Here is a 23,613-nt window from a genome sequence, read left to right on the forward strand (position 1 = left end):
TACCCAACATAGAGGCTTCCTCTTGTCAGGGCCCTTTTCTTCTTTAAGATTTTATTTATTTATTTGAGAGACGGAATGAGAAAACGAGCGGGAGGAGGGGCAGCGGGAGAAGGAGACTCCTCACGGAACAGGGAGCCCGAGGCAGGACTCGGTCCCAGGACCGAAGGCAGACAACTAACTGACTAAGCCACCCAGGAGTCCTGCCAGGGCATTTTGATGCTGCTAATGTTATTTTTCTTTTTATCTACAAATAATAGAAAGGACATGGGAAAAGATCCCTCCTTTGCAACATCATGGCAAAAACAAAGCAAACAAGCAAACAAAAAAAAAACCAGCTGTAGCAAAAGCTTGGCAACTTTATAACAAAAGGCAGGCTCATGCTGTCCCTCTCTCAAAATTAGGAAGAGAGGCAGCAAGGATGGTCCTGCCCCACCATGCTTTGGAGAAAAAATGAGTATGCCCACCAGTGCATCTTTTTTTTTTTAATTTTATTTATTTATTTGAGAGAGAGAGAGAGAGAAGGACAGCGATAGCGAGGGAGAGCACGAGCTGGGAGGAGAGGGAGAAGCAGGCTCCCCGCTGAGTAGGGAGCCCGATGCGGGGCTCGATCCCAGGACCCCGGGATCATGACCTGAGCCAAAGGCAGCTTAAGAACCAAGCCACCAGGCAACCCCATCAATGCATCTTGTTGAGACAAGAGGGAAGAACCAGGAAAAATATCCCAGAAGTTTCATCAACATACAACCATCTTAGCCATAAAGAACTACACTAAATATAATGAAGCTGAAAATCAGCATTTCTAAGCATTTCACTTTCATTCAGATTTAATTAACAAGTTAATCTATTACTCCGATGAAGATTCTTTTAGCTAATGAAAAAAAAGACACACAACCTGAGGACAATCTGATTTTGCTTTATTGAATACTACCCCATACCCAATATTTACAGATGTAATTAAATGGAATTTATAAGACTACCAAGTGAAGCATTTTAAAAAGTTAATCAGACACTCTTAATGGAAATCAATTCATATGTGTTAATACAATAACTAATTAAAAATTTTCAGCCAATATCCATGATGGTTCAGTTCATAAAAACTCTATTTTCAAGAAGAGAGAAGTCTGAGGAAATAAAAAGAATTTTCAGAAAAATATTTCCGTATCTAGTCACAATCTTCCAGTTTTTCTGTAAAAGAAATTAATAACAATTATAGACATTCTGGCCATCATGAATTAAATATAGATTTCTTAATTGCATGACTCTTTTCCTTAATGCCATATTTCACATAAAGCATAGAAAAACTATTCTTTTATCATGTTTTCAATAGGTTTAAATATTTTTTTTAATTTTTTTATTGTTATGTTAATCACCATATATTACATCATTAGTTTTTGGTGCAGTGTTCCATGATTCATTGTTTGTTCATAACACCCAGTGCTCCATGCAGAACGTGCCCTCCTCAATACCCATCACCAGGCTAACCCATCCCCCTACCCCCCTCCCCTCTAGAACCCTCAGTTTGTTTTTCAGAGTCCATCATCTCTCATGGTTCGTCTCCCCCTCTGACATACTCCCCTTTTCTTCCCCTCCTGTTATCTTCTTCTTTTTCTTTTTTCTTAAAATATGTTGCGTTATTTGTTTCAGAAGTACAGAACTGTGATTCAACAGTCTTTCACAATTCACAGCGCTCACCGTAGCACATACCCTCCCCAATGTCTATCACCCAGCCACCCCATCCCTCCCACCCCCAACCACTCCAGTAACACTCAGTTTCTTTCCTGAGATTAAGAATTCCTCATATCAGTGAGGTCATGTGATACATGTCTTTCTCTGATTGACTTATTTCACTCAGCATAACACCCTCCAGTTCCATCCACGTCGTTGCAAATGGCAAGATCTCATTCCTTTTGATGGCTGCATAATATTCCATTGTGTATATATACCACTTCTTCTTTATCCATTCATCTGTTGATGGGCATTTGGGCTCTTTCCACAGTTTGGCTATGGTGGACATTGCTGCTATAAACATTGGGGTACACGTACCCCTTCGGGTCCCTACATTTGTATCTTTGTGGTAAATACCCAGTAGTGCAATTGCTGGATCACACAGTAGCTCTATTTTCAACTGTTTGAGGAACCTCCATACTGTTTTCCAGAGGGGTTGCACCAGCTTGCATTCCCACCAACAGTGTAGGAGGGTTCCCCTTTCTCCACATCCCCGCCAACATCTGTCATTCCCTGACTTGTTAATTTTAGCCATTCTGACGGGTGTGAGGTGGTATCTCATTGAGGTTTTGATTTGGATTTCCCTGATGCCGAGCGATGTTGAGCACTTTTTCATGTGCCTGTTGGCCATTTGGATGTCTTCTTTGGAGAAATGTCTGTTCATGTCTTCTGCCCATTTCTTGATTGGATTATTTGTTCTTTGGGTGTTGAGTTTGATAAGTTCTTTATAGATTTTGGATACTAGCCCTTTATCTGATATGTCATTTGCAAATATTTTCTCCCATTCTGTCGGTTGTCTTTTGGTTTTGTGGACTGTTTCTTTTGCTGTGCAAAAGCTTTTTATCTTGATGAAATCCCAATAGTTCATTTTTGCCCTGGCTTCCCGTGCCTTTGGCGATGTTTCTAGGAAGAAGTTGCTGCGGCTAAGGTCGAAAAGGTTGCTACCTGTGTTCTCCTTTAGGATTTGGATGGACTCCTGTCTCACGTTTAGGTCTTTCAACCATTTGGAGTCTATTTTTGTGTGTGGTGTAAGGAAATGGTCCAGTTTCATTCTTCTGCATGTGGCTGTCCAATTTTCCCAACACCATTTGTTGAAGAGACTGTCTCTTTTCCATTGGACATTCTTTCCTGCTTTGTCAAAGATAAGTTGACCATAGAGTTGAGGGTCCATTTCTGGGCTCTCGATTCTGTTCCATTGATCGATCTGTCTGTTTTTGTGCCAGTACCATACTGTCTTGATGATGACAGCTTTGTAATAGAGCTGGAAGTCCGGAATTGTGATGCCGCCAGCTTTGCTTTTCTTTTTCAGTATTCCTCTGGCTATTCTGGGTCTCTTCTGGTTCCATACAAATTTTAGGATTATTTGTTCCATTTCTTTGAAAAAAGTGGATGGTATTTTGATGGGGATTGCATTGAATGTGTAGATTGCTCTAGGTAGCATTGACATCTTCACAATGTTGATTCTCCCAATCCATGAGCATGGAACATTTTTCCATTTCTTTGTGTCTTCTTCAATTTCTTTCATGAGTATTTTATAGTTTTCTGAGTACAGATCCTTTGCCTCTTTGGTTAGATTTATTCCTAGGTATCTAATGGTTTTGGGTGCAATTGTAAATGGGATCGACTCCTTGATTTGTCTCTCTTCTGTCTTGTTGTTGGTGTATAGGAATGCCACTGATTTCTGTGCACTGATTTTATATCCTGCTACTTTACTGAATTCCTGTATGAGTTCTAGCAGTTTTGGGGTGGAGTCTTTTGGGTTTTCCACATACAGTATCATATCATCTGCAAAGAGTGAGAGTTTGACTTCCTCTTTGCCGATTTGGATGCCTTTGATTTCTTTTTGTTGTCTGATTGCTGTGGCTAGGACTTCTAATACTATGTTGAATAGCAGTGGTGAGAGTGGACATCCCTGCCGCGTTCCTGACCTTAGGGGAAAAGCTCTCAGCCTTTCCCCATTGAGAATGATATTCGCTGTAGGTTTTTCATAGATGGCTTTTATGATATTGAGGTATGTACCCTCTATCCCTATACTCTGAAGAGTTTTGATCAAGAAAGGATGCTGTACTTTGTCAAATGCTTTTTCTGCATCTATTGAGAGGATCATATGATTCTTGTTCTTTCTTTTGTTAATGTATTGTATCACGTTGATTGATTTGCGGATGTTGAACCAGCCTTGCAGCCCAGGGATAAATCCCACTTGGTCGTGGTGAATAATCCTTTTAATGTACTGTTGGATCCTATTGGCTAGTATTCTGGTGAGAATTTTTGCATCCATGTTCATCAAGGATATTGGTCTGTAATTCTCTTTTTTGATGGGGTCTTTTTCTGGTTTTGGGATCAAGGTAATGCTGGCCTCATAAAATGAGTTTGGAAGTTTCCCTTCCATTTCTATTTTTTGGAACAGTTTCAGGAGAATAGGTATTAATTCTTCTTGAAATGTCTGATAGAATTCCCCTGGGAAGCCATCTGGCCCTGGGCTTTTGTTTCTTGGGAGATTTTTGATGACTGTCTCAATTTCCTTAGTGGTTATAGGTCTGTTCAGGTTTTCTATTTCTTCCTGGTTCAATTTTGGTAGTTGATACATCTCTAGGAATGCACCCATTTCTTCCAGGTTATCTAATTTGCTGGCATAGAGTTGCTCATAATATGTTCTTATAATTGTTTGTATTTCTTTGGTGTTGGTTGTGATCTCTCCTCTTTCATTCATGATTTTGTTGATTTGGGTCATTTCTCTTTTCTTTTTGATCAGTCTGGCCAGGGGTTTATCAATCTTGTTAATTCTTTCAAAGAACCAGCTCCTAGTTTCGTTGATCTGTTCTACTGTTCTTTTGGTTTCTAGTTCATTGATTTCTGCTCTGATCTTTATGATTTCTCTTCTCCTGCTGGGTTTAGGCTTTCTTTGCTGTTCTTTCTCCAGCTCCTTTAGGTGTAGGGTTAGGTTGTGTATTTGAGACCTTTCTTGTTTCTTGAGAAAGGCTTGTATTGCTATATACTTTCCTCTCAGGACTGCCTTTGCTGTATCCCAAAGATTTTGAACAGTTGTGTTTTCATTTTCATTGGTTTCCATGAATTTTTTTAATTCTTCTTTAATTTCTTGGTTGACCCATTCATTCTTTAGTAGGATGCTCTTTAGCCTCCATGTATTTGAGTTCTTTCCGACTTTCCTCTTGTGGTTGAGTTCTAGTTTCAAAGCATTGTGGTCTGAAAATATGCAGGGAATGATCCCAATCTTTTGGTACCGATTGAGACCTGATTTGTGACCTAGGATGTGATCAATTCTGGAGAATGTTCCATGGGCACTAGAGAAGAATGTGTATTCCTTTGCTTTGGGATGGAATGTTCTGAATATGTCTGTGAAGTCCATTTGGTCCAGTGTGTCATTTAAAGTCTTTATTTCCTTGTTGATCTTTTGCTTAGATGATCTGTCCATTTCAGTCAGAGGGGTGTTAAAGTCCCCCACTATTATTGTATTGTTGTCAATGTGTTTCTTTGCTTTTGTTATTAATTGCCTTATATAATTGGCTGCTCCCATGTTCGGGGCATAGATATTTACAATTGTTAGATCTTCTTGTTGGATAGACCCTTTAAGTAGGATATAGTGTCCTTCCTCATCTCTTATTACAGTCTTTGTTTTAAAATCTAGTTTGTCTGATAGAAGGATTGCCACCCCAGCTTTCTTTTGGTGTCCATTAGCATGGTAAATGGTTTTCCACCCCCTCACTTTCAATCTGGGGGTGTCTTTGGGTCTAAAATGAGTCTCTTGCAGACAGCATATTGATGGGTCTTGTTTTTTAATCCAATCTGATAGCCTGTGTCTTTTGATTGGGGCATTTAGCCCATTTACATTCAGGGTAACTATTGAAAGGTATGAATTTAGTGCCATTGTATTACCTGTAAGGTGACTGTTAACTGTCTGTTGTCTGTGTTCGTTTCTGCTCTTTGCTGCTTTTAGGTTCTCTCTTTGCTTAGAGGACCCCTCTCAATATTTCTTGGAGGGCTGGTTTCGTCTTTGCAAATTCCTTTAGTTTTTGTTTGTTCTGGAAGCTTTTGATCTCTCCTTCTATTTTCAATGATAGCCTAGCTGGATATAGTATTCTTGGCTGCATATTTTTCTCGTTTAGTGCTCTGAAGATATCTTGCCAGTCCTTTCTGGCCTGCCAGGTCTCTGTGGATAGGTCTGTTGCCAATCTAATGTTTCTACCATTGTAGGTTACATATCTCTTCTCCCGAGCTGCTTTCAGGATTTTCTCTTTGTCTCTGAGACTCGTAAGTTTTACTATTAGATGTCGGGGTGTTGACCTATTATTATTGATTTTGAGAGGGGTTCTCTGTGCCTCCTGGATTTTAATGCCTGTTTCCTTCCTCACATTAGGGAAGTTCTCTGCTATAATTTGCTCCAATATACCTTCTGCCCCTCTCTCTCTCTCTTCTTCTTCTGGGATCCCAATTATTCTAATGTTGTTTCGTCTTATCATATCACTTATCTCTCGAATTCTGCCCTCGTGATCCTGTAGTTGTTTCTCTCTCTTTTTCTCAGCCTCTTTATTTTCCATCATTTGGTCTTCTATATCGCTGATTCTCTCTTCTGCCTCATTTATCCTAGCATTTAGTGCCCCCATTTTTGATTGCACCTCATCAATAGCCTTTTTGATTTCGATTTGGTTAGATTTTAGTTCTTTTATTTCTCCAGAAAGGGTTTCTCTAATAACTTCCACGCTTTTTTCAAGCCCAGCTAGTATCTTTAAAGTCATGATTCTGAACTCTAGGTCCGACATCGTACTAATGTCCGTATTGAGTAGGTCCCTGGCTGACGGTACTACCTCTTGTTCTTTTTGCTGAGGTGATTTCTTTCGTCTTGTCATTTTGTCCAGAGGAGAATAGATGAATGAGAGAACAAAATGCTAACAGGTTTACAACGTCCCCAGCAAATATACTGTATACAAATCAGAAAAGACCTGAAACCAGGGGAAAAGAAAGGGAAAGAAAGAAAAAAGAAAGAGAAAAAGAAAAAAAAAGATAAAAACAAAAACAAAACAATACAAAAAAGGCAGAATATGATCAAATATGATCAGGCTAGTGCATAGATCAGTGCCACACACTAGATTTTGGGCGTATTTTGGTCTGTTAGAAAAAAGTGCCTCCTAAAATTTTAAAGGAAGAAAGACATATATGTACAAAATAAGGGTTGATACAATGAAGGGATGGAAGATGACTGTAAAGATGAAAATTATAAAAGATTTTATAAAAGGACTTGGTAAGATAAGTTGTTTGAAAAAAGAAAGAAGATTTAAGAAAAAAAAAAAAGGAAAAAGGGAGAGAATGTGATCAGGCAGGAGACTAGAACAAAGCCATACACTAGTGATTTAGGGTATATTTTGATCTGTTAGAAGAAACTGTACCTCAAAATTTTAAAGAGAGAACTTATATATATATATATGCCAAAAATAAGGGTAACTACTATGAAGGGATAAAATATAACTCTAAAAATGAAAAATAAAAATTTTTTTTTTTAAAAAGGGATTTATAAGATGTTGGTTGAAAAATGGAAAAAGAAAAATAAAAAAAAACCAGTCAACAAAAATTAACTTTGATGAAATAATGAATCATGGTAAAAAAAAAAAAAAAAAAGCCATGAATCTATGTGCAGTATTCCCCTAGCGCTGGAGTTCTCCTATTCTCCTTGATCGATCAACTTGGTCTTGGCTTGCTGGCTGTTTGTGTTGATCTTCTGGGGGAGGGGCCTGTTGCTGTGGTTTCCAAATGTCTTTGCTGGAGGCGGAATTGCCCCGCCCTTGTCGGTCCGGGCTAAGGAACCTGCTCCGGTTTGCTCTCAGGAGCTTTTGTTCCCTGCAAGCTCTCGGTACAGCTTTGGAGGACCAGGGCAGAAATGGTGGCCTCCCAATCTCCACTCGGAGGAGCTGAGAACTCGGGGCCCCGCTCCTCAGTGTGCCCCCAGATAAAAGCAGTCACTTCCTTGTCCCCGGTCTCCGGCCGCACTCCGTGCTCACCGGGCCTGTGATCGAGCGTTGCTATCTCTGGCACCCGACCCTGCGCGGAGTCTCCAAACCCAGCAGATCCCTGCAGTGCGTTCCCGCACCGCTCCTCCCCGGGAAGGAAGGGGAGTCTCCCCGGATCTGCTACTTGTTGGGTCCCTGCTGGAGGAGCAGTGGCCCGACTGGGCCCCAGATCACAGTTTATGGCAACCCCGAGCTGAGAGCCCGCGCCTCAGCTCCGTCTCTGCAGCCAGCTTCCCTGCTCCGATCCCTGGGAGCTCTGGCGCACTCAGGCACCCCCGGTCTTCCTGTGACCCCGAGGGTCCTGAGACCACACTGTCCCGGGAGGATTCCACCCCCCGCTTAGCCACTGCAGCGATGTCCCTCCGCCGAGCCAACTTCTAAAAGGTCCGATTTTGTGCTCCGCGGCTCTAGCACTTGCCAGAAGCGGCCGGCGGAGGCCCCTCCCCCGCCGTCTATCCTCCCGAATATCGCCTCGGATTCACTTCTCGGCACGCCCTACCTTCCAGTAAGTGGTCGCTTCTCTGTTCAGAGAGTTGTTGCTACTCTCCTGTTCGATCTCCTGTTGAGTTCGTAGGTGTTCAGAATGGTTTGATCCCTATTCAGCTGAATTCCTGAGACCAGACGAAATCTAGGTCTCCTACTCCTCCGCCATCTTGCTCAGGTTTAAATATTTTTTATGTTTAAAAAGAATTATATATCCAAATTTAAACCAGCACCTAAACTCTATAGCCACACGTTATTATTACCTTGGATCTCCATTAGGGATAGTCCATGGGAAGAAGAAGATGGACAAAAGAGATGGTATTCCTCTAACTAGTCCTAAGTGTGACTTACTGTCGAAGCCAGCTGCTTTCACAGACATTAAGAGGACACCAGATATACAGCATTTCCTTCAGTGTGTCTGAGAGAATACCAAGGATGTGTGGACTAATGGCCCAAACTTACATCTGCAACACTCTCAAAATAGAACTGCAAAAAATGTGGGGGCCATAGTGGCAAATGGAGGGGGCATTATTTTCTCTATCTGTACAACTTTAAAGGTATCTCTCTGGTTTTCGATGGGCTAGGTTTACTCCTCAGACACAGAATTCAAGAATTACAATATTTCTTATCTTTAAAAAAGTGTGGGCTTATGTTATTACACAGAGCCTATTCTCCCTTTTTCTTTGAAAGATGGTAGTTCTTCAAAATGTATTATTATTACTATTTTTAGACAATCTAGATATTAAAATGTAAATATCACATGTTAATATTAAAATATTAAATGTAAAATTTTATCCTATCTATGCATTTCAAAAATGCCAAGATAAAACAAAGCAGTGTCAGTGATAGCAACTTCTTTCTATATTAAAACCTGAAAATTAAACAGTTTTTAATGATATTCATTTTTTGCTAGAATAACACTGCTGAAGAGGCAGATAAGCATTGAAAATCATAATAAATAAATGTCATTTATTATCCACAATTTAAAAACATTCACTTGCCAAAAAGGATTCTGGAAATGGTGGTGGTGCTGGATTTTTCTTTTAAGTAAAAACTTCCCTATACACAATAAATAGGTTTCCTGCTCAACAAACCTATTTTTAGATAATATAAAGGCAAATTTCATGTTATGAATCATCATATAGTTTAAATTCACTGGAGTCCAAACCAATGGTGCTCGAAGGACCATTTTTAAATAACAGAAATTAACCCAATTCATGAACAATTTAAATGGCTGATAAAAATATACAGAAATGAGGATAAAGTTGGAAGAGTGGAGTAAGGTATATTTGATTTCTCAATGTTAATATATGCACGCATGTTTTATAGATATCAGATAAATATATACCTGATGTGTTTCTATTATATGTAAATATACCACTATAAATTTCAATTTTTTTTCTTCAATCCACTTTGTTCTGGAAATTGCCAATGCACTGATGACCGTGGCTCTTGGTTAACGGAACAGTCATGTGAGTGACATATGCTAGCTTTGTCAAAATGCAGGGCTGACTTACCAATATGATCAATAGTTGATCATTTTTCGAAGGGCATCATAGCATTTCCATTTGTCTGGGATGTAGAAGGGCTCGAAAATATGAGGAAACGGTGTGTCATACCCACATACCCTTGATATAGGAGCCTCTAGGTTCAGGAAACATTCTTCCTGCAGAGAAGAATACAAATAGCTCACTTCAGGAATATTTCTTTTTATTCACAGAGATGAAACATTTCCACTTGAAATGTAATTCTATCCAAGGGCATTAAAATAAGTAAGTATATTGAAATGTAAAAAAGAAAGTTTAAAAAATAAAGTAACACACAGCATGTTTGGCGTGATCCCAATTTTATTTAAAATGTCTTCATACTGGGATGCCTGGGTGGCTCAGTTAGTTAAGCGACTTCCTTCAGCTCAGGTCATGATCCTGGAGTCCCAGGATCGAGTCCCACATCGGGCTCCCTGCTCCGCGGGGAGTCTGCTTCTCCCTCTGACCCTCCCCGCCATGCTCGCTTTCTCTCTCTCAAATAAATAAAACTTTAAAAAGAAAATTAAAAAAAAATAAAATGTCTTCATACATGCACGCATTTATGCCTCCATACATAGCACTGGATTAAGCTGCACTGGGAGTATACCAAACGTGTTGTCCTATAAATACAAATATAAGGCATGACAAAATCGTAAGAAAATATTCACAGGAAACTCTGCAGCTTGAAATGAGTGATGGCATATGTTTTCTCTTGTTTCCTGTATTTTTCAAATTTTATATACAGTGGACATGTATAACTATCATAATAAATGTTTTTAATTACCCTACAGCCAGACTGAACTTCTAGCACTTACTTAACCGTATTCTGGATTCTCTCATGGCCAGGCTTTGGTAGATGCTGATGGTTCCCTGGCCAATTCCCAGCCCAAGCCCATTGCTCTTTGCCTGACTCGTGTGTGCACATCTCTCAGATATCATGTTAGGAGTCACCTCCGCCGGGAAGACTTCCCTGGTGGCACTTCCCCAACCCCGCACCACTGACAGAGGGGTTTCTGCCCTTAGCTCTCACAGTACTGAACTGTAGTTTGCCCAATTATCTGTCTCTCCTGAGAGACAATGAACTCCATGAGGCCAGGGCTATGGTTCAAAAATGTAAAATCCCAACCACACTTGAGGAATCCTATAGGAAATTATCTGCAGGAAAAAAAAAAAATTATTCAGGTGACAAATTCAAACTTGAAAATAAAATTTTTAGAGAATTAAAAAAAAATCTAAAGGGAGCTATGTGATTAAACTGTTCCTATGAAGATGATATTAATGTTACCCTTCACAGCTATTACCTCAAATAAAATCTTAGGTTTTTGCTGATGGTTGCCAGAGGGGAGGAGGGTGGGGGGTTGGGCAAAATGGGTGACAGGGAGAGGGAGATACAGGCCTCCAGTTATAGAATGAGTTAAGTCATGGGAAGAAAAAGCAGAGCACAAGGAATCCAGTCGATGATACTGTAATAGCGATATAATGGACAGACAGTGGCTACGCCTGTGCTGAAATAGCACAATGTATAAACTTGTCAAATCACCTGTAACATTGTGTGTCAACTATACTAAAAACAAAACAAAACAAAACAGAAAAAAACCAACAACAACAAAAAACTTTAGGTTTTTTACACATCTACTTTCTATATTACCTTGCTTTACAAAGGATTTGAGGTCCACCTTTCCTTACATATTTTACCTAACTGTATTTTATTTTAATTTGCTCCTTAACACAATGCTTTATTTTGTTTAAGTTTTTATTTAAATTCCAGTTAATATACAGTGTGATATTCATTTCAGGTGTACAACATAGCGACTGAACACTTCCACACAACACCGGGTACTCATCAGAGCAAGTGCCCTCCTGGACCCCCAGCACCTATTTCACCCGTCCCCCTACCCACCTCCCCTCTGGTGACCATCAGGGTGTTCTCTAGAGTTCAGAGTCCGTTTCTTGATTTTGCTCTCTCTCTTTTTTTTGGTCTCTTTGCTCATTTGTTTTGTTTCTTAATTTCTACATATGAGTAAAATCATATGGTTATCTTTGTTTCTCTGACTGACTTCTTTCACTTAGTATTATACTCTCTAGCTCCACCCACGTTGTTGCAAAGGGCAAGATGTCATTCCCTTTATGGCTGAGTAGTGTTCCATTGTGTGTGTGTATATATACACACACATATACACACACATACACACACACATATATACACACATACACACACATACACACATATATATGCACACATACACACATGTATACACACATACACACACATATACACACATACACACGCACATATACACATACACACATATACACGCGCGCACATATACACACACATACACCCATACACACACATACACACACATATATACACACACATATACACACACATACACACACATATACACACACATATATACACACATACACACACATATACACACATACACACATATACACACATGTATACACACATATATACACACATGTATACACACATATATACACACATACACACACACACACACACACACATATACCACATCTTTATCCATTCATCAATGGACACTTGGGCTGTTTCCACAGTTTGGCTATTGTAGTAGTCTAAAATTTTCATTTGAGCAGAAATTTTTACATAAAGGAATCCTGATGCTCACTGCCTATCCTCTGTGCATATTTCTTTAAGTGGCAAGCATATCAGGGCAGAAAGGGCCTGGGAACAGGACAAATTAGCATCAGAGAGATCCAACTGGCCCTTTACAGACCTCCCTCTGCCCCCATAACCACTGTGATTTATAGTGTCAAACGCCAAATAAATGCCGGTTTTTCCTCTCAACAGGAAATCTTCATGAATAACTTGAGAACACTAGATATATAAGGTTTAAAGAGTCACCTAAGAAATTCCACCTACTAATAAGCTAAAAAAAAAAAAATGACAGAATGGTGGATTGTTTCTTGACTGCAACAAGTAATTTTAAAGGAATTTAATTGTTGACATGGGATTAACTCCGCTTTATTACTTTAGTTGACACTGGCTGTTTTTCCATCTTCCCTGAATACTGTACTCTTCATAAACTATCCATGGTCAAACTGTGAAGTACAGAGAATCAAAGGTAAAACATTTTACTAAATGCCCTTGACTTTATACCTGGTATAAAATAGTACTCCTTCAAACTTGGAAAGCTGGGCTACAACAAAACGATCTGTCAGTGTTTGTGAAAATGACTCCTTTTAACATAACGACTAACATCATCAAAATTTTTTTCCACATAGCAGTGCTCCTAATTCCTCAAGAATGTTATAGTCACTCTTTACAAGATACACCTGTGTGTTTGCATGGGCATAGAAAAAGGTCTGAAAGGTCGCACTTGAACTATAACCAGTGGTCACCCTCTGAGGTCAGGAGAGGCAAAGAGGTAAGAAAGGACTCTACCTCATACTTTATATGTATTGTTTGAGTTTTTATGAAATAGGATTATTTTTGTAGTTAAGTGACACTGACATAAAAGAGTACAGGATCATCTTCTTATGTGAATAAAGGTTACTATTTTATGTTAGTTTTGTATCTTTATATGTAGCATTTCCTTAATTTGGAAAAAATTACTGTACATTAAGTGAAATGAAAGGATTTTAAAGTACTGTATATAAATATATAAAATATATTTGAAAAATCACGGAAGAAACTAACGATGTACTATACGTTGGTTAACTGAATTCAAATTAAAAAAATCATGGAAGACAATAGAAAAATACGTAACAGAGGACTATGATTCAATTTTATAAGGATATGCCCTGACCAATTGAAACAGTTTGACATTTTAATGCTTTGCTAACTGAAGTATTATTAGAGAGACTTAAGTTATTCCTTCCACAGACTTGTGTTAAGACTTCTTTCAAAGAGACTGGGGAAAAAAAATGTTTGGGTCAAGCAGCTGCACAGAGCGATCTCCTAATGGACTGTTTCATATACAAATGACTTACGTGTGGGTATATGTTTCTCTGGGCAACCATCAAAACAGGGCATCCTTGTTCAACCTGTTTTTTCTTACAGAAGCTGTACACACACACACACTTACAAAAAAAAACTTGAGGGGCGCCTGGGTGGCTCAGTCGTTAAGCGTCTGCCTTCGGCTCAGGTCATGATCCCAGGGTCCTGGGATCAAGCCCCACATTGGGCTCCCTGCTCGGCCGGAAGCCTGCTTCTCCCTCTCCCACTCCCTCTGCTTGTGTTCCGTCTCTTACTGTCTCTCTCTCTCTCTCTCTGTCAGATAAATAAATAAAATCTTTAAAAATTTTTTGAATCTCATTGGCAGATTTGTAGACCAATGTACCAGATTAACCGTCCAGAAAGTGTATATCTCTTATTTTATACCATATTATGACACTATTCACTATAGTAACCATGTGCCCTGAATTTCCAAGACCATCCAGATTAATTGTATTCTTCTTTTCCATTGACTGCATAAGCACACTCAGACTTTAAAAACTCTTGACGCTCTTTGATTCAGAAATAGTAATCCACATAAAATTGGGAAGAAATAATGACCTTACCCACAGGTTGTGAGGATTACAGGTCATGGCCAGCACAGGGGCTAACATGGGAGAGGCCAGTTTCTGGTCTCTTTCCTTGGAAAGCTTGTATGTGGACCAGCTCAGTCCACAGGGAACCATTACAAATGTGAAGGTGAGGTTCCAAAGCAGATTACAGTCTAATATGTAACCAGGGACATCAGAAGAGAACCCAGATAGGTGCCAAGAGAAAACTTTTCTCCAGCTATTCATGGTCCAAAGTTTCGCCATGGATCCAGTGAAAGAGGGGCGTAACCCTCACGCCATCACCTGGTAATGCCTACATACATTTTGTTGTGGTGTGTGCTTTCACCCAGTCAGGTGCTTAGGGAGAAACAGATATTCCTTCCAAAAGACCGTTGTGTGAAATTCTAGTATATGGTATTCGAAATTTACTTCTGAATGTCTTTTTGTCATTATGAGAATTTTCTTTCTAAAACATGCTAATAATAGTAACCGGTACTTAGGATGTAGCAGAATAGTATGTAATGAATATATTTTATCTCGTTTAATCATTCTCACAAATCTATGAGGTAGGTATTATATTCCATTTCACAGATGAGGTTCTAACCTGACTACAAAGCCCGTGTTCCTAGTCACTCATCTGCGAAGTGACTGTTGAGGATAGTAGTAACAGGAAAAACTAAAATAAAAAGGAATGGTAAAATAGAAGGCAGGTTGGGATTAAGGTTTTAGAACAGAACCTCAAGAGGCATAAAGGGTTAAATTGAGTCTAAGAAGGCTCTTCCGTGTATATATCAGGAAGGTAAAGGCTAAGACAATGTGAAGAAGGTGAAAGCGCACACTTAAGCCTAGAAGTAACACACAGAGCAATAAACAGATGGTCGCGGGGCTCAGCAACCTCCTGAGCTAGCCTAAATGATTTAAATAAGCATCACTCAAATTGTTTATATATTAGCCATCTGGGTTGCTATGCATATTTTAACCAGAAAAGGAAGCCGACAATCTGAAATGATAATGCCAAATCATAAAAATCATAAATGCAAGCAAAATAAATTATTTATTTGCCTATGTTCTGCAACAAAACAAAGTTTTAAGTGTCTTGTTGAGATTGCAGAGGGACAGAGAGCCTGGATACTTTTTAGCAGGTAAGAGAGAGTAAGTAAAAATTAATTACAAGAGGATCTGTTACTGTTTTAAGAAAACTAAAATTATCAACAGGTTTCTAAAAATTGAGTGTACTGCACTTAGTCCTGTGTTTTGGTGAACATAATATCGAGTATATACTATGTGTATGTAAATGTGTATAGATCAGGGCTTTCACGGGATCATTCAAGATCTCTCAGCACTTAACCGCATCTCCCCATTAGAGTTTTTTTTTTTAAGATTTTATTTATTTGAGAGAGAGAGAGAGAGGTAGAGAGAGCACAAGCAGGGGGAAAGGCAGAGGGAGAGGGAGAAGCAGGCGCCCCGCTGAGCAGGGAGCCCAACACGGGGCTCGATCCCAGGACCTGACCTGAGCCGAAGGCAGATACTTAACCATCTGAGCCACCCAGGCGTCCCCCAACCCTCTTAAGAGTTTTCAGTACATGAAGCATAAATTCTCCTGTCGCAGGAGTTACAGCACTGAAATCAGCTTTAGACATTCCTCACTGGGCCTTCGTCACTTTCCACAAATCTTTTCATTGTTTTTATGGCAAAGCTGTGGAAATATAATTGATACAGCATGGAATTTGGAATTCTATTTGAAGGGAATCTTTGTTTTCCGATGATTTAACTTCTCCGAGCCTCTGTTTACTTAACAGCAAATTAGGGGCATTAAAAATTCTGCTATTATATTATATGATCCTCTTGTCTTGTAACTCTATTGTTACTAGAGGCCTACTTGCCCCTGTAGACTATACAGCAGCGTATGAAGAGGACCTGGTTTCAAGCTCGACATATCATAGTGCTCAATAATGGCTAGGTTTTTGCTTCTCTCTTGAGATTTCCCAAGTTATAATAAACACAAAGTGTTTGAAATCACAGATCAAATCATCAATGAAGAAAAGATTCTGGTGCACAGAACAGTCAACACTGAGAAGTAATATCCCTTATAGCACTGTGCCTGAAAGGCTACCCTTTGTTGGAGACTTACTAAGCCTTAAAAAATGTAAGGAAATACCAAAAATAAGTAAGCGCTCTATGAGGAACTGAGGTTATGAGGAGCCAGGCGGCAATCAAGCCTCAGGGAAAGGGAGGGTCCAGTGCTGCCCCCTGGTGGGAATCAGGGAGCCTGGACGCCAAGTGCCAGTTCCTGGGCCTGGGATGAGAGTGTGGCTAGATGAGGAAGTCAAGAGCTCTGGAAATGGTTAAAAAAAAATCTGCCTCCCCTCCCCCCAAAAGCACATCATTTCCAAGCAATGCTACTATAGCAAATTAGGCTGTCAGCTACTGGAAGGTTACAAGTAAAAGAGCCCAATATAATTGAATGTAACCGAGGTATAGACATTTTGAAAAATAGAGTCAAGAATAAAAGACCACTCAGTATCATTTAATTTGTTTTTAAAGCAATCATTTGGTCTTTTTTTTTTTTTTTCAAGATTTTATTTATTTATTTGACAGAGAGAAAGACAGCGAGAGGGAACACAAGCAGGGGGAGTGGAAAGAGGGAGAAGCAGACTTCCCGCGGAGCAGGGAGCCCAATGCGGGGCTTGATCCCAGGACCCTGGGAACATGACCTGAGCTGAAGGCAAACACTTAACGACTGAGCCACCCAGGCGCCCCTGGTCTTTATTTTTTAATTCAAGGCAATCCCAGGCTTGGATTTCTTTCTAGGAGCAATTCTGGAAAAATTTTTATTCAGTTCTTCTATTGACAGAAAGCTGGAGACAGCCTATTGTGTAAGACCACATATTATCTTGAGTTGGAAAGTTGTGAAGAAAAGTTTAAAGTGAGATAAGAACACTTTGGGTCTTTTATATATGTTCCTATGTTTTATAGTTCATATAGGCTGATTAAAACTACTTAAATTTTCCCAAAAAACTAATTTTTCTGAACATTTAATGGAAAGTCAGAAAAGCAGGATGCTGTAATGAGAGACAAATCGCAAGTCGAAATGGGCATACATTGCCTGTGGGATTACCTGATAATCAAGATTTCACATTCCTCCTTGGAATAAGGAGAAACATCGGTTCACGACTTAATTTCAAAGTAATAGCTTGGAAAATTAATTTTTAAATTATTTTGCAAACAAAAAGCTCCACATCACATGATCATTATTATGCCACCAACAACCCATTTAAACTATAAGAATATATTGCATTTCCAAGAGGGGATAGGATGGGAGTAAATTAAGCTATAAATGTAATGAGCACCGAACAAGATGTAGAGGTCATAGAGTTATCATTTCTTCTCTAGGAGAAAAAAATTAAGAAACAGCTTTAAATGATTTCTGGATGTGCTCAGTTTTAAAACTAAATTCCAATACCATTTAGTCCTAATTTAGTTAAATTATTAAATTAAAGATAAAACCACAGAGATTTCGCTTCTAAGTTCAGTTAGTCACCTAGAGGTCATAATGAGCAGGGCAAGAGTTAAACTCTAAAAATATGAAAAAAAAATACCGAATGATGCAAACCTGATAGCAATGAAGGCAATGAACTTGGAGACTTATATTTTGATTATGAGTTGAATAATAGTCTTATAGGCTAGACATCCCCCAGCTTCCCAATACTATCAGAGAATATTTGTTTTAAATTTGTTTTAAATCTGCCATGAAAACTTGCCCATAGCCAAAACATGAGCTTTAGCAGTGGAGAAAAAATGATTCTGGTGTCTTGAATCACACTTCCTGAGCAAATGAGTCACAGAAACCTGTGAAGGCACTATGCCAGTAGCTCCAATTAATTTCATTACTGAATTAAATAAATACAACTTTTGCTAATCTACAGTATTACTTTTCATTTAAGCTAATGGTTTCAACAGTATGTTATCATGTTTTTAAAACTTAGCTTAGAAGACTAGGCTGTACCAATTTTCTACATAGCACAGACCTATGAAATTAATTCTTCAGACAGCACAGTCCCTAATCTGCCCTCAAACATCAAAGCCATGCTTTTTTTATTTTTCTGATACCCTGTGCACAGGAGATGCATTCAACAAACACTTCTTGATATGAAGTCTCTCACTTCGAAAACACAGTGGAACCAGTGTAACTAAGTGAAACAGTATATGAATAATATCATTTTATCCAGCTTTCTATAACACCTAAAACATTATAGGCAAGCCCAGCTATTTCAGCAAGGTTTCTGTGTAAAATCATAACCTGGACTAAATTAAAAACTGAGATCTCTCTGACTTAACTTCACTGAAATGTCTTCAGTATCTGAGGACTTGTAAAAAAAATTCCATTTCTTCCTCTTTAATGCAAATTACTGGCAATCTGGTACAATTTTTGTTTTCCACGATTTCTCTAGCTAAAGAATGGGACTGAATTCTAAATTAGGATTTTCATTTAAATTCAAATTCCATTTTTAAAATGGAAGCTTATTTTCTGAAGTTAGAAATATTATTTCTGAACTAAATGGGTTTCCCCGGATACAGTCTCGCTACCTAAAACAAAGTTGGAGTATGATATTAAACCATGCACAGAAATGATTCATGGCTCAAATTCTATAGTTGTGTTAGAATATAAACATGTTAATATAAAATTATCTATGAATCTCGACAGATTAACTGTAGAAACTGAAGTAGAACAAATTTTAAAATCAAAATATAACATTAACATCAGCAATTTATTACATAATAGGGATTTTTTTTTTCTCTCAGAATGATGGTTTTGTAACTTCCACGGTTTTAAAATCAGAAATAAGTGAAACTAAGTGCTAATTCATTTCTATAATTTATGTTATCTCAGATTGCTTTTTAAGAAAGTACATAGTGTTCATTATGGCCCAGGGACTGTACTACTTTATAAATATTAACTCATTTTGCTTTTCATAAAAATTAAATTAGCAGCCACAAAGGTAAAAGCCACACCCCATCCAAACGACTTTGGTTTTCCAGGTAAAACCTGTCAAGGTTTGGTTCTGCTTTCCAGCTTTCCCCCACACGCGGTCTTGAGCTGTGACCCACAACTGCCGCGCCTCCCTCACCTGAAGAACACAGCGAGAAACAGCAGCTAAAAACAGTCATTTCTTCCTTCAATCCTCCTGCACATAAACATCGTGTTTATTTGCAGCACGCAGTCTCCAAAGAGACCCTGAGGCTTTCAAAGTTCAAAAGCTAATGTTAAAATTATTTTCAGACATACTATGGGCAAATTCTGGCATTTACCATGTACTGTGGCTACAATGCTTTTGTTAAAACAATTTATATTCAATGGGGTGGCGGGGGGAAGGCAATGCTCTCAAATTTCCACAGACGCTGAAGCTTCTCAAATTTTATAGTTCAGAATTCTTCCCTATAGAAGCAAGCATCGGCAGCAGCAAAGTTGGAAAGTGGAATTTCCTGAGAATGTGGGTCCATAATGATAAACATAAGCGACGTGCTGCACTGGGGTCATCTCATGAACAAACCGCTCTCAGTCAGGTAGGATTCTTGCTTTTGTTTGGCAGCAGGAAGCTTCAGATACTCCTATTAAGCAACTTTCGATGATCTGACAAAGCATTCAGTTTTTCTGATAGTTTTTTTTTCCATAAAATTATTCCTAGAGCATTCTCATACCACCAAATGGTGCTCGGAAGGCAGAAATTAATCCTGGCTGAAGCAAACTGATGATTCTTTTGTCTCGAGACACGGAAAATATATTCCTTTAGAATTTGGGAAACTGAACGTGCGCTAGGAAAATTTCTATTAGGATTTGTCACTGTCCCCATTCTGCAACCTGATTTTAAGTTTCAAGACTGGTCACAAAACGAAACTACTAGAAAAAGTGATTTCCCCCTATCTGGCACCATCTTTCTAAAAAGTTTGAGAAGCTGGATAAAGAAATGATGGCTAAAATATCTGCTATTGTACGAATGATCTCTTGTTACCATATAAAGTTTGTTTTTTGTTATTGTTTTTTCCTTCTCTTTAAATATGTCAAATTTCTAGTTTATGTTTACTTTCATGTTTAAATGCTAAATGTAAAAACTAAATGCTACATCGTTAACTGTAAAAAAGGCAAGGGAAAGGGAAAAGATCAACTTTATTTTATCTACATAATGCCAAAAGAGATGTGCCAATGTTTTTACTGAAATTAAACACAGTTTTTTTTTTTTTAAAGTTAATCTTGGGTGTCATAGCAACACAGCCTTTAAGCTTGGTTTTGCTGAATGAATAAATCAGACCAAGTTGTTTTTCAGCAATTTAATTCTGGTCACTAGATCACTACAATTTTATTAAGAAAAGCACAGCAGAAATAAATGCTCTAAGGCTATCATCAATTATCAGGGAGATGTATTCAAAAATTTGTTAATTGGTTCCCAGCAGGAGCAGCACTCCCAAACTTTAATAATTGAACTAATTTACAAAGCAAACAAGTTTTTGGCAGGAATCTCTGACCTAAGTAAGAAAAGGCTTGTTAGCGCTCTCATTATTTACATGCAGATGACTTTTACTAATACAGGGAGTTTAACCTTTTCATTCAACAAATCTAGCACTTGTAATTATTGTCCGTGTCCAATTAAAATATAATGCAGAACCCAAAATATATTTTCCTCTTTGCTGCATTAACATATCTATGTTTCTACCTTTACAGTTGGTTAACATTTCTTACAAAGAAGCTTTTCAGATTAAATGTCTATGTATTCGCATATACACATTTTCAGAATTTCCAGAATCAAGGAGTATTTCAGAATTAGAGGAAAAACACACGTGCCTCCTTTTTAATGCCCATAATTGGGTAAATACATGTGCTGATAAGATGAACCTAATTCTCACAAAGTCTATATTGCATGCTCACTGTGGACAAACTTCTAATAAGCCTGATAAAACTATAGCTGCACTAGTGAAAGGTGGTTTAACAATAACTAGGACCTGGTTCTGGATACTTTTATAGTTAAGTGCAAAAATATAATATTAAAAATGCCAAAGGTACTGTTTTTAGATGAACTAAATTTATGTTTCTATAAAAGGGTGATATTCACACAGTTTATTTAGATGGACCAAAGCATTTACTTACTAATTTTTATCTACTTATTTGAGGATGAACTCTACAAAAATTCAATCAGGTCCCTCAATTAGGAATCAGGCTAAAACACACAGCACGGATTCCACCCACCACCCCCGCCCCGAGATCACAGGAGTTTCCCTATTGGTCATATACCACAGACAAGGATGTGCATAAGCACACATTGACACAAACAAATAATTCTGTGTTTAATCAACAAATCCTGGTGAATATCCTGGCACACAACACGGAGGCCTACAGGAAAAGAAATGTATTCGTTCATATGCCTATCACTTCAGGAAAAAATAACAGGTACACACATATAGAGAACAAACAGCCAGACACTAACTAACTAGTAACCAAAGAGATGTTCTTACTTAATAATAAACAAGCACGATTGTTTATATAGTCTCAATCCTTTCAGCAACTCTATGGGGTGGTGACAAGTGAAAAGAGCCTGGCAGAGGTTAAGTGAGGTGGCCAAGATCGCACAGGTGCACACGGCTCTGTTGGTACGTGAACCAGCTCGCCCACTTACTCTTGGGTGCACTCTACAGGGCTTTGGATTTAAAAGTGGGCAGGAGAGTATGGCTTGGATAGAAGGCAAAATTTGTATTTTGTGCTATCATTACACCTGTGAAAGAGAAACTGGTGGAATTGCCTACTTGTTGATGCAAGTCCCGATCAATATATACTTTTTAATAAAAGGCTTAGCAGTTTAGTGTCTTTGGGGGGCAGTGGTCATCAGGGAAGAGATGGGTCTCTAGAGTTACAGTAGGTTCAGCGTGGATTTATAGGTTTGGTTTCTTTCAGATGTTTGTTGGGAGAAGATGGGAAAATGAGGGGAAGGAAGGACATGAGTGGAACTTGTTTCTACTATGGGCTTGCTTGAGTGCAGGGCATAAACTGCCACTTTGAGTTCTGAAGCTGATTTTGAATTCTGAGAAAAAACTGGATGTTCAACCAATGGTGGGCTGTAAGTTTAAAGTTGCTTCCACCGTAAGAATCAAGAAAATCTGTTCAGTGCTTCACCAGGAAATGAAACTTGCCTCCTTTCATTTCCTTATCTATGGGAAAATCTAGATTTAACTTAATAAGCTAAGTAATTTGATAAGAAAGTGACAGCTTTTTGATAGAGTAGGAAAATATTTCAAATACACATGGGTTACAAGTTTTATCCTAGCCTTAACTTAAATTGGAATATGAAATTTAATCCTCTCCTTGCAGTAAATATTTTATAGCTATTCTCCACGGTCAACTCACTTTGTAGAGGTCCAAAACTACAGAAGAAAATTCCTGGAGTACTTAAAGAAATGTCTTTTGAGAATAAAATTAAATTCTTTTTTTTGCAATGAAAATGACAGATAACAGACAAGATTAAATTAATTAATCTAGATTAAATTAATAAATTTAAAATTTATTAAAATCTAGATTAAATTAATAAATCAAGATTAAATACAATTAAATTAATCTGAAATTAAAAAGTAAATGTAAGTGCGGTATGGGGTCTCCTGTCTCAGACTCTACTCACTGGTTTCAATTAGTGGTTATTGGCCCAGGCTCCACAGCTGGCACTAGGATGTTATAGCTGTGGGCTCTCATTATAGGTGTAAAGCTAGTTGCACACACAGAAGTGCCACCAAGTGCGCATGGCGGTGTGCGGATGGGTCCGTCCCCATGCATAGAAACAGACAGGTCCTGGTGGTCTGTGACAAGAACTTCAGACATCCGTAAGAAAATATCGCATTGGAAAGCTTGATTAAAAAATTATATATGTATATAATATATCTGGGTTATGATGCATTAACATTTCATCGTTTTCAATTCCCAGTCCCCCGAATGAGCATGCCTGTATGTCTGACATAACAAATCACCAACCCACAAGGATTTTCCTTAGGTTTCCTCAAATGCTAATTATGTAGCAAATCTAATTAAGTTTGTATGATTCACTTCAGCAGTAGGTACTTCAGTTACTTCAGAATTGCCAAAAGGGATCTGAAGTGTCTATTCTCCCTCCAAAACAATCATGCTGCGCGCCAAACTGATAACCATTAAACACAGCTGCAGAGCAAATGTGCGGTCTTGGTCCTGTAAATACAGTGTTCACACATCAATCAGCCCTGCGAGCAATTTCGGATTCAGAACTACCGATTGCAGGTTTATGTTACTGTTAGACAAGTATTATATATGAGTA

At 38.5% G+C, this 23,613-nt stretch overlaps 1 protein-coding gene across 3 annotated transcripts in view; it reads right to left on the reverse strand.

The window, feature by feature from the left end:
- Window positions 1–893: 893 nt before the first annotated feature.
- Window positions 894–23,613, reverse strand: part of BCKDHB (branched chain keto acid dehydrogenase E1 subunit beta) — a 218,856-nt gene continuing 196,136 nt past the window's right edge. For all 3 annotated transcript variants that reach the window (XM_027603713.2, XM_027603709.2, XM_027603710.2), the window contains 2 exons: window positions 9,746–9,894; window positions 894–1,185 (listed from right to left, as the gene is read on the reverse strand). In XM_027603713.2, coding sequence (XP_027459514.1) covers window positions 9,754–9,894 — 141 coding nt within the window. In that variant the 3' untranslated portion in view covers window positions 894–1,185; window positions 9,746–9,753. The remainder of the gene's footprint in view (window positions 1,186–9,745; window positions 9,895–23,613) is intronic.

This window comes from Zalophus californianus, chromosome 7 (genome assembly GCF_009762305.2).
Source record: "Zalophus californianus isolate mZalCal1 chromosome 7, mZalCal1.pri.v2, whole genome shotgun sequence".
Classification (NCBI taxonomy): domain Eukaryota; kingdom Metazoa; phylum Chordata; class Mammalia; order Carnivora; family Otariidae; genus Zalophus; species Zalophus californianus.